The sequence below is a fragment of the Cupressus sempervirens genome, chromosome 10 (assembly GCF_028749045.1).
Source record: "Cupressus sempervirens isolate cs-2001-9-10 chromosome 10, ASM2874904v1, whole genome shotgun sequence".
Lineage (NCBI taxonomy): Eukaryota > Viridiplantae > Streptophyta > Pinopsida > Cupressales > Cupressaceae > Cupressus > Cupressus sempervirens.
Window position 1 is genome coordinate 891,328,745 of NC_143127.1, and position 12,656 is coordinate 891,341,400.

The following is a 12,656-nucleotide window of genomic DNA, read 5'->3' on the forward strand; positions in this document are numbered from 1 at the left end:
ATCTCTAGTACAAGCATTAAAATCCCCTAATAAAATGACATTGCCAGTGGCTGCAAACTTGGGGATGCCCTCGAGCAAGTCCAAGAACGGGTCCCCATCCTCAGCACTATGAATGGCATACAGAGAAGAGGCAAGTGGAAAGTAGCGCACAACAATATAGATGTCCCTCTGATGCTAACTAGTAGGACTAATACAGATCCACAAGAATCTAGCATAGACATCAGAATAGATCAACGACGTGACAATGAGATCATCTCTAACCAAACAACCCACACCCCCAAAACCCCAAAAGCCTCCCGAAGCACGCACCTCCTCTCTACTAATAGATAACCACTAATACCTAGCATAACCTAGAAGAGGATGTATGTGACTCTCATGTGTCTCTGTGACGACCAGGATATCTACCAAACCAACGGTATATGAAAAATTGAAATTCCTATGTTTTTAAATTTCCCCTAATTTTTTATTGCCATCCCCTAAAAAATCTCTCATGTCCCCTACTATATGAGGAATGCATTCCCCATTTCCTTCCATACTCATCCCTAGTGTTAATTTTGGTAATCAAAATTATTTAAATTCAATTTAAATTACTGAAATATAGATTTCTATATATAATTTATATATTAATGAACCTTTGAACCACTTGAAATCAATATATATATATATATATATATATAGATGTTGATGTGTTGATGTAATCTATCCTTCTACATGATGTCAGAATTTTGTCCGACTTGACAGATGGTACTCGGTATTGAAAATACTAAATGTGTTTGACTAGTAAAGAAGGCGAGGTCAACCAGTAAGTAATGACTAAAGACTTGGAATTTTCAATGTGTTCAATGCATTTGGATACTCGTCGACTGAGATTTATATGGGACATAAAAGGTGATGTGGACACCTGTCCACGAATGGACATGTCTCCCTGCGTTGAATGCATCCAAAGTCATAAGAGAAATATATCCCCTTCATAAGTTGCATTCAATTACACACTTGATTATGTCGTCTCCGGATTGAATTCGGTTGCTTGATATTTTTAAAACGATTTGACATTACGCAAATTGTGTATCGTTAATAAAGTAAATAAGATGTGTGTGTGTGTGTGTGTGTGTGTGTGTGTGTGTGTGTGTGTGTGTGTGTGTGTGTGTGTGAAATCATATAATTTCAAATACAGATAATATAGAGTATATTATATTTTATTTAAATTTACAATTTATGTTTATCCTACTAGAATCTAACATTAACACCTAGAACTTTGTATATCACGTGTTTACGCATGTTGGAGTTGCTAAATATTCATTTTCAATGTTCACTTGTCATCAATTATGTATTTCTTGCAATATGGACAACTCTATTGGAATCACCGTTGTCGTTGCACCAAAAGCTCGAGCTGTCAATGAACGGCACAACAGCTAGAGACAAGGATCCACAGAAGCTAGTTAAGCACATATCACAAATCCATCAGTCTATGGTGAAAGGTGTCTTTACTTAGAAGGGACGGAGGCACCAACCACCCAATAATCCCCCCCTCAGCATGACCCGAGGGATTTGAACCCGTAACCCAATGCTCCAATACCACTTGTTGGAATCACCGTTGTCGTTGCTGAAAGGTATCTTCACCTAGAGGGGACAGAGGCACCAACCACCCAACAATCCCACCCTCAGCATGACCCGAGGAATTTGACCCCATAACCCAATGCTCCGATACCACTTGTTGGAATCACCATTGTCGTTGGATGAAAAGCTCGAGCTGTTAATGAACGTCACAACAGCCAGAGACAAGGATCCATAGGAGGCAGTTAAGCACATGTCACAAATCCATCAGTCTATGCTGAAAGGTAACTTCACCTAGAGGGGACGGAGGCACCAACCACCCAACAAACTTTGCAGCAAGTGCAAAGGAATACTACTAAAGCTGCACAAAAAAAATTAAACCCAATCACTACTTAAATATGTGCACACTTACAGTACTACATCAGCATATTATAAATAGAATCCAGTCAAAAACTAATTAAGGTTCATTTTGTATGTAGTAAAATTTGGATAGTTTTTCAAATTGAAGGTTAAAATAAATTGCCTCAGGATAAACTTCATAAAATACTTTAAATAAAAAGGAAATGTAAAGCATAAGATTAGAAAATTGCAAACAACCAACACAGATACAATTTCATGTCCCAAAAGTTGTGAATTTACCCAGCGATGGAGGTCTTCCAGAAAAGTGTAATGATCCCAATGTTATGGATTCCGAAAAGGCCATAAAAAGCATACGGCCATCAGGACCCCATGCTGCACTCTGTCATAGAAAAGATCCAATACTTCAGAAGGTCAGAATCTAAGATAATTATCAGATAAGATATTTGAAAGAAATTTCTCCTAAATATAAAATGTTTGCAGGCACGTCTGCACATTATTGTAGCAAAAGACTGACAGTTATTGGACTCAGTTACGATAGTTATCTATCTGTTGAAAAATAGGAAAGATCCCATTCAGGTTAATAAACCAACTAATGCCTGCATAACGGATACAATACTTTCAGATAAGCTCTGCTACTTAATACAAACAAAAAATTAAGAGCTATATTACAGGCCACAAATGACCAAAATACTCAATTTCATTCTCTACTCAAAAAAAGAGCCTCTTACAAACAACCGTTACGGTAAATCTACATTCAGCCATGATGCTTGTGATTTAAGAGGAAGACCCTATGGATGCATATTTAAAAAGAATGCTTACAATGACCGAACCGCCAGATGATGACCATGGCTCTGAAGTCCATGTGTTTGTTTCCCATAGGTAAAATGTTCCATTGCTGTCAGATGAAATTACATGTGAGGTGATTTCTGACAAAGAGAGAATTAAATACCTTCAAGAAAAATAGCCACACAACCTCATAACACATTGTTTCTAATCTTAAAAAGAACATTGAGAAAAGCTATATAATTTTTCATCCTTGGCAAGTGTTAAAAACGAGGGTGCATACGGCTTTGCCGAGAACAAATAGTCCCCTGTTGGAGACCACTTTAGTAATGATACTCCTCCTAATCCTCGACGAAGTGGTGTTCCAACACCTGCAAAGCTTCTATGTTAGCATTATTGGGCATTGTTTTACAATTAATGGAACTTAAAAACTAGATGATAAGACCACCTAAAGTTTCTTTTACTTGATTTTTATAACCAAATTATAGAAACCTTTTCAAAACAAGCACGTGAATACAAAAGCACAGTCCTAAGAAAATCAACCAACTAAACAACAGCTTAATGTTTTGTATTCAGAAGATTCATAATTATAAGAGATCAAAGAAAATTAGTTGATTATGACTTTATTGGGTTTTAGCACAAGAAGAAGATAACTTATACCTACTGCATAAGCTATTACCAACGAGTTTTCTAAATGAGCTTCAGAAAATACACATAATGTCATCCTAGAAATCAAATTATATCTAAGATATTTTTTTCTAAAGCCAGCCCTTTCTTATTTCAAGAATAGAATATTCCTAGAATACTCAGGTTTATCCTGCCATCTTGGATATGAATTAAAAAGCTTGATGATAAATTTTCTTGAATACACTCAAAAAATTAAATGTTGAAGTGTTCTTCAATTAACACATCCAATCACTTGCCCAAACAGATTGAAAACAACTATAGAGGTTCTTGTAAATTGCAGTGACTAGAACTGAAATTTAGCTTACGGTGAACTTTAGTTGTTCAAATGCTATCATTTGCTTAATCACTCCACTTGAAAGAGCGTTATTATAATTAAATGGAAATGAGATAGGTAATACTAAAATATTCAACTATGAATTCCCCTTATTGGCATCTTCTGCCAAGTAGTCCTCTTCTGCTTGGAAAACTCAGATTCAGCATGGACTCAGCAGCCCAACTTGGACTCGAGACTCTGATGCTCAACACAAAATCTACATAATGAGACCCAAAAAATTGTATTGAAGCAACAAAATTGAGTTAGCAAAACACATAATACTATGATGAGCATAGTGGCATTCTTCAAAAGGGACAGCATGAATGAACTTTTTGAGGAGACAAAAGGGACAACCTGGAGAAATTACAGCAGGCTGCTTAACTGGCTCTTCTTTTGGTCCCTTAGACCAATGGTCTCACGGACGTCATTAAAACTTTTGAATTTCATATTGTGATTGACTTAGCAAACCAGAAGTATAAAAAAGAGAAAAATCAAATTGAGGGGAAACTTTTATTTTTCTTCTATTGCAACACTCAAAAAAAATGTATCTAGCTTTTAAAACTCAGAACTAGGGTGTATTCAGCATCCAATTTCTATTGTTATGTTCAATAATATTCGTAATTTGTCTATGTCAATAGGTCATTCTCCGGTAGTTATAAGCATCAGATGATTAGCAATTCTGTTCCTCTTGGCAACCGTCAGGTCCTTTAAATATATTGTGTATCGTCAAGAGAAGTAATATGTAGTTGGATCAACTTGTAATGTTCCCTTTTGGGACATTAGAAAAATTGAAGTCTTATTCTATATATAATATTAAAATTGACTCTGAGACAAAGACTCAAAATATTAAAAGGTCAATTTAATGTTATACAAAGGACAAAGGGTCAAGGAGGAACAAGACGAAATGCCTTAAGGAAGTTGAAGAGCCACCAGGGAATAAGACGAAAGGCTAAAGCCAAAGAGGAGCCGAAGAGTCTTGGTTTGTGTATTAAAAGGAGAAAGAGGCTCATTGTTGGACAATGCTTGATTTTATTATTCAATTCAGTTTTCTCTCTTTTGAGTCTCAAAAAGCTTCAGCTTTCAGCTAGTTGGAGGACCTAGCCCCTTGTGCTAGCTGATAGGGACGCAAACCCATTGTCCCGAGAAATATCATTTCAAATGTTTCATTCGCGCTTACAGGTTCTTATACTAGCATTCCAATCTGACTATTAAATCTGTATTTAGGATTGGGTTTTTGTACTAGTTATTGTATTGCTGTTGTATAATGCAATAACGTATTTGCAGAGTTGTATGGAAGTTTCTGGTTTTAACATTATAAGTCTGTAATGCATTTCTATATGCCTCAAATCCTAAGTATTAATCTGAAAGGACTGGTTATTAATTTGTGAAGAATCTTCTAGTTTAAACAACGTATTGTATTCCAATTGCCTATATCTGAGTTTGAATATCATACTTAAGAAGAAGCTAGTTAAACATCTGTCGGCCATTGTACTGGATTCGTTTGTGCTGGAATACATTTGCAAGGTTTTAGTTCTAATTATTTTGTTTATAAGAGAAATCAGCAAATATCTGGTTAGGGATATTACAATGGTATCAAAGTTGGTTTTCTTACCAACCTATAAAGCTTATACAGAAAATTCTCAATAGGTTTTATTAGAGCTGCCAGTCTGCAAAGTTTTTTTAATCAGGGAAATTTCATGGAAAGTTCTATGACCAGAGTTATCTGCATATTCTAAGATTCAAATTTGGTGGAGTAATAAATTTTAATTTATTGTTTATTTAGCCATGAGTCTAATAATTGGCGTGGGGGATATTATTTTCTGTGACTAGAAAAAGTAGCCAAGAAATTAAAAGAAACAAACTAAATCTTGAACAACCATGTCAATCATTCACGAGAATCACTGACAAATTTGCGGAATTGAATATTGTGAAACCAATTTATTTTCTGTGAAAGAGTTCTAGGCAAATGATGGGCGTTGTAGAGTCTGCATTGTGGAGATAATAGAAAACAAATTATTAGAGATTAATTTGCGGGTTTGCAATATCCCAACAGGGCCTGTAGTCACCACAATGGAAACCAATTGGATTACACGGGCTGAAGACATTGATAGTCAATAGTGAACGGCAAGGAAGTCTGCAGTACAAACAGATAGAAGATGTGTTCAAAAGGTAGCTCAGGCCTAATCACTAAGATGCGGCAAGTGGCTTGGGCGACGCCACGTACACAGTGCTAGGAACAAAGGCAGTGACTAGATACGAGTGACTTAACGAGTCCTAAGGCAATGTTCTTGACGATTCTAACCAGTGCACACCCTCCCGCAATCAACATCATTTCCGGAATAGTATGTAACGTGAGAAATCTGGGGGTGTTAGTCTCGACATCCAATAAACGGATTGTTGGCAGTAACGGGCCTTGTGACCAGGAACAGGAGACTCAAGAGCCACGAGAATTATCCAAACCACTCACGGAAAATCGGTCTATGTCTAGGTAGAGGCGGTAAGTTCTATTGCCGTGTTAATACACTCTTCCTGAAAGTAGCAGCAGTTATCAAGAACAGGCTAACGTGGAGGCACCATTAATTTCACCTTTTTTTTATAATTGTTGAAAGTTCTGAAGTGTAACGCATTACTAGACCCGGCTGTTACAATAATCAATTGATGGTATTAAGTTATTCCTTGTCAATAAACGCACACGGTATTTGAAATGTCCATCGATAAAGGCAATGTTAGTGGCCAGAATAGTTTGAGAAAGATTCTTTATCGTGGATGAATGCATAGAATTTAAAAGACTTATGCTATGCAAAGGTGCCAGGTGTAAGAAGATCATATTGGCTAATCTCCAAGACACATGTCCAGGTAAGTTAGAGTTGAGTTTGGAATAAGAAGTAAGAAGATTAAATGTTAGCAAGAGCAGTATTGTCTGTGGTTGATCCAAACTCCTATACCCTTCCAAACGAGACTCCATTATAGCCGGGTTGAGTTGGACATTCCATTGGCAACAAAACGTGAGCAGAACACATTACAACGCCGGCATCTAAAGACTGGATTTGCAAGGGAGGTAGTCAATCTCAGCCAACTCACGCAAAGTATAGCAACTAGTCAGTTGTGAGATTCACCAGTTACTACAGTCGGGTATTACAATGAGCTGAAGACATGCTTCCCTCATCATTTTCCAGGCCATGATAGCAGTGTGATTGTAGTTGCAGGAAGTTAGAAGGCACCACAGAGAGTCTATAGCGGACAAATCCAAAGAAGAAGATATAGAGTTGTTGGCAGCTATGTTGGAGTATTGTGGATGAAGGTGGAATACATCCATCACTACAGAACCGGACCACCTTATCAGCTCACTCAACAAGTCATAGGATGCTGATGTATGTTTACTTTAAATTCTGAGTTAAATCATTTGGACTCTTTTCCCTTGAGTTAATTTGGAGTGACAGTGAATGGAAGAATAATCATATTTTCACTAAAGTCATGGTTTGCATGCTAACTGTTTAACAAAATACCTTACATCCAAACAAGGAATATTGGGTTATAACTGCCTCAAATCATTAAAGATAAGCAGTGAGTGTTAATTTCGATGCCAAATAACAACAGTTCCAAACTAAGCAGTTAGTGGAATTGGAGTGATAGATTTGTATTGATTAATTAACAGCAAGCAATTGTTAGGAGTTTGGGAACAGAGTTTGAAGAAACATCTCAAAGAGGCAGATAATCAAGCTCTTCTTTTATTTAGCGAAGTTCAGAAGACCTGGAAAGTGGCCTTACACTACAAACAGATCTAAGACTGAGTGTAATGCTACAAGAGCAAAAATGAATGATCTTGCTGCTATGAATCAGCATAATATAGAAAAACACAGAGTATCAATTGCTAAAATTGCGGGTATTAAATTGCTCAATTAATTATGAAGAGATCAAATTGTGGTTATTCACAATGTTGTTGAATGTGACAAGATAAAATACCCCCAAGAGTCTATTTAGGCATCAGAGATGTATTACAACAGCAACATTGACTGAAAATCCCTGCACATTAGTTTCTATTTTATTAAAAGAACATCCATTTGAACAGTTTGGGATTTCATAAGGGTCACTGTGATTCTAAGTTGTAGAATTCATATTACGAAGAATAGAACAGAATATAGCTGTTTATCAGTCCCATGGTAACAGGATAACAACTTTCAGCCAGGGGAAAGGATTTGGATAATATCAAGAAAGCTTCTATGAAGCCACAAGAGCAGTTAGTCCAGAATTCAGATTCCATTATAAAAGTTGAAATATTTGACATTTATGGAGAGTACAAAGGACTTCCTACCCGAATCGAAAATGATTTATCATTCAATGACTACTTGGATGTTTATCTAGGGCAGCTTAATATGACTGATATGGCAAAATGAAATTATATGGAGTTGGCCGAGGATCTCTTTGCAAACGAACAGCACACAGGGGTGTACGAAGAAATTCTGTTAGAGCAAAATTATCATTTGGATGATCTTGAAATAGAAGAGCAGACAACTACCAAAAATGGGCAGCCTTCTCGCAATCACATAGAAGATGTTACACGAGGTACAGGTTTCTTTGTTGGTAACTTGGAGGTGAGCTTTGTCAAGCAAAATAATGAAGTAGATTGCACACAAGGTAATAACAGTTTGGGACCTTGGCATCATGAACCATATATTCATGATACTCAAAACGTGAATTTAGCGGAACAACCTAGGATGACACTGCAAGATAATGAACAGTTTCAGCAGGGTGAATAATGAAATACATACCTTACAGGATCAACTGAAGGTTAGTATAGACATGGTCGTAGCATCCTTGGTGTAATATGACAGTACCCACGAGTTGGTTGAGGAGCTCTACAGGAAGATCCCAAGGGAAGGGGGAGGTACTGGCATGTGATCGATCTATAGAAGGTCAAAACAGCCCTCGAGACTATGAAATCAAATTACTTATATCTGCTATCTGACAGGGATTATATTCTTAAGGTTGCTGCGATTTATGCAGCACAGTCAAGTAGGGAAAAAGATGAGATTGAGGATCTCTACAAGACGCTTAAGTATGTTCGGGAGGCACTACGTGAAACTCAATTATCTCTACAAGGAGCAGAAAATCAAATCAAGCTCATGGAACACTCTCAAGAACATGAGAATAGAATGAGGCAGGAGTTCTTCCAAAAAGTCATTGATGAACTTGAGAGCATTCAGCAGATGTATGACTTGGATAGCTGCCCCAAACGGTTAAGTAGCAAAACTTCAGAACACTTTCAGCTTGTTAACAACCCTTTGTTTGAAGTTGTTGCTGATTGGACGTCCAACAATCCTCTTTTTGTGTTAAATGAGGGATCATCTCTTATTTGCCACAAAGAGGAAGAGTTTGATTTCAAACTTTGGGATCCTGGCTCAGATCCTAGCAGTGAATCCGGATCTCGGCATGGTAATGATGAATCAACTTCTGTCGCTTATCATTTGATCAGCCCCAACATATTTTCTAATTTCACCCCATTCAGGAATTGGGTGAATTTTCTTCATTAGCCTCTGAACAATTCTTGGTGGAGTATTTATTTGAGGTTTGTGGATAGATTATCAGCATCTTTCATACTCATAGCACCTATGCATTTGGGAATTCTCCAAGTTTATGTCGAAATATGAATTTTGATGCCCATGGGATGGTGGTTTTAACTTTTGAGCAGCTCATTTTTCACATCATCCATTTAGGTCAGGTCTTCACATTCTAATGGATTATACATGGACCCTGGATATATTTTTATCTCATCATAGCAGTGAGGTAGCGTAATAGAGTTTGGGATCCAGGTGTTAGTAGATGGTATCTATGGTTGGACAACGATTTTATTGTGGTCCTATTCAATTTGAGGTTGAATATAGTGATGATCAATGTTGATCAGTTTATAGGCGCTGAGTTTTTGCAGACAATTATATGGGATCCAGGAATTCGATTGAGAGATAGATTGCAGAGAGTCATCTGGCTTTGCAGTGTAGCCGGAATTGTTTTCAGTTTGGACTACAGGGCTGCTTGCAGACTCATATGGGATCCTGGTATTGATTGCTTGGGGACAAGCAATCTTAAGGAGAGATTTGTAATGTTCCCTTTTGGGACATTAGGAAAATTGAAGTCTTATTCTATATATAATATTAAAATTGACTCTGAGACAAAGACTCAAAATATTAAAAGGTCAATTTAATGTTATACAAAGGACAAAGGGCCAAGGAGGAACAAGACGAGATGCCTTAAGAAAGTTGAAGAGCCACCAGGGAATAAGAAAAAAGCCAGAGAGGAGCCAAAGAGTCTTGGTTTGTGTATTAAAAAAGGGAAAGAGGTTCATTGTTGGACAATGCCTGATTTTATTATTCAGTTCAGTTTTCTCTCTTGTAAGAGTTTCAGAAAGCTTCAACTTTCAGCTAGTTGGAGGACGTAGCACCTCATGCTAGCAAACAGTGGACGCAAACCCATTGTCCCAGGAAACATCATTTCAAGTGTTTCATTCGCGCTTACAAGTTTTTATCCTAGCATTCCAATTTGACAATTAAATCTGTATTTAGGATTGGGTTTTTGTACTGGTTATTGTATTGTCGTTGTATAATGCAACAACGTATTTGCAGAGTTTTATGAAAGTTTTTGGTTTTAACATTATAAGTTTGTAATGCATTTCTATATGCCTGAAATCCTGAGAATTATTCTAAAAGGAATTGGTTATTAATTTGTGAAGAATCTTCTGGTTTAAACAACGTATTGTATTCCAATTGCCTATATCTGAGTTTGAATATCATACTTAAGAAGAAGTTGGTTAAACATCTATCGGCCATTGTACTGGATTTGTTTGTGCTGGAATACATTTGCAAGGTTTTAGGTCTGATTATTTTGTTTATAAGAGAAATCAGCAAATATCCGGTTAGGGATATTAAACAACTCCAAACCTTGACTCATCATCTCAACTGTTCTTCTCTAGAATAATTTTATGTACGAATAAAGACATATTTTACTCCTATACCTGATATGGACTGTCATATTTAGTATTACTTCATGTATTTACTTTATCAGATATAGCAGTGAACATTTGGCATTGTTGCCTTTGTCATGTCCCCTTTCTGAAATAGGATTTAGTGATAAATAATAATAATAAAATTAAAATATAAAAACAAATAATATAATATAGTATAATTACAAGTCAATTAAGATCAATGAAAGGTCAAAAGGCATACTATGTAGAGTTGTGACTTGTTCAACAGAAGATATAAAAGGGAGGAGAGTTCATTTCAAAGGATATGTGTGAAGGGAATGAAGTATCATTTTTTTATGTAACAGCAGACATATAAGCAGATACAAGCAACAAGCAGCAATGACAAATTAATGATCAGAGAAAAAGGTTAAGTAAGCAGTGATATAGTAATGTGCAACGATTATACTATGGAAGCCATTTATCCATTCATCAAGAACAGCCATCTTAATTATTGTAATGCAGTGGTCAAGGTTAAAGGGTTTCATTGTTAGCAGAAGACGCATAATTATGAAACATTACCTCTCATCACAATAGGTGTGTTCATTCATTAAGACACCCTCCGTAGGAAAATATATCGAGTTGTGAAGTCAATTTGAAGCGAGCGTGAGGAATCAGAGTTTATCTGATCTGCAAATGAGAAGATAAAAGCAGAAATCATCAAAGAAAGGCTGAAGGAATAACTGTAAGAAGAGTTTATACCAGAATTATAAGAAGAGTATATGCAGATATAAAAGAAAAATATATGCAGATATAAAAGAATATGCTGATGCATATTGAGGAGGAAAGTAAGAGATTAGTATTAAGAGAAGACATAGTTGGAAGATGTGAATTAAGAAAGAATTAAGGGATGAAGAAAGGAGTAAAGAAAGGAGCATGAGAATCAAGGAAGGATTAATAAAGGAGTGGGAAGCAAATAAGAAAGGGACTATTTCAAAAGCACAGAAATTATGAAGAGTTGAACTCTTTCAAAGTGTAATGTTCCCTTTCTGAAATGGAATTTAATAAATTATTATTATTATTATATTGAAATATAAAAATAAATAGATAGATAAATAATAATATAATATATAATTACAAGTTAATTAAGTTAATGCATAGTCAAGAAATACATAATGAAGAGTTGTGACCCCTTCAACATAAGATATAAAGGGGACGAGAGTTCATTTGAAAGGACAAGGATAAAAAAAGAAATAAGCAAGCAAAAGGAATTAAGGAAGAAAGGAATGGGAAGAAGAGAAGGAAATGACTCTTTCAAAAGAGCAGCAATGATGAAGAGTTGTGACCCTTTCAAAGGGTCGTCATTGTGAAAGGTTGAGACCATTATGAATAGGTGTGACTCTCCCACACATTCGAGGATGTAAATGGAAGAAGGTTTCATTTCAGGAGGATGTCCAATGAAGATCAATTTGGAGAAATAATATATTTGTTATTCTTAAAAGGTAACAATGAAAACTGGTGACAAAATCCTTATAAAAGGTGGTGACCATTCCACCAATAAACTATAAAGGAGGATTCATTCAAGCATTAAAGAGGATACATTGTACTAAGAATCAAGGCATTAATATTGAGCACTCAATCACCAATTTCTGCTCATTAAAGGGCAGATCAAAGAATAAGAAATGAGCAGATCATCCAACAATTAATACATTCAGCAGTCCCTTGCATCCGCAAATACAATCAAGGATTATCTAAGCAATCATAACAAAGAGCACACAAAAGGACTAAGATTGATTCAAAAACAATGGTCAGCGTTTACAACCAAGAAATAATCTTTGGATCAGCAAACTGATGTTATGTCAGATCAACCATCATAAGCATCCTTCCTTCTTACAGGTATTTGTTGTCCTTCCTTCTTACAGGTATTTTTTGTATAATTATATCTATGTGCATATCAATAATAGATTATGCTTCAATGAATGCTCATAGTAGAATATAGCATGTGCT

The 12,656-nt window shown here is 36.1% G+C and overlaps 1 protein-coding gene across 2 annotated transcripts in view; it reads right to left on the minus strand.

Annotated features, from left to right (window-relative positions):
* Positions 1 to 12,656, minus strand: part of LOC149536852 (Transducin/WD40 repeat-like superfamily protein) — a 65,339-nt gene that overhangs the window by 6,024 nt on the left and 46,659 nt on the right. For both annotated transcript variants that reach the window (XM_089805255.1, XM_089805254.1), the window contains 3 exons: positions 2,981 to 3,068; positions 2,734 to 2,809; positions 2,194 to 2,293 (listed from right to left, as the gene is read on the minus strand). In XM_089805255.1, the coding sequence (XP_089661381.1) occupies positions 2,194 to 2,293; positions 2,734 to 2,809; positions 2,981 to 3,068 (264 nt within the window). The remainder of the gene's footprint in view (positions 1 to 2,193; positions 2,294 to 2,733; positions 2,810 to 2,980; positions 3,069 to 12,656) is intronic.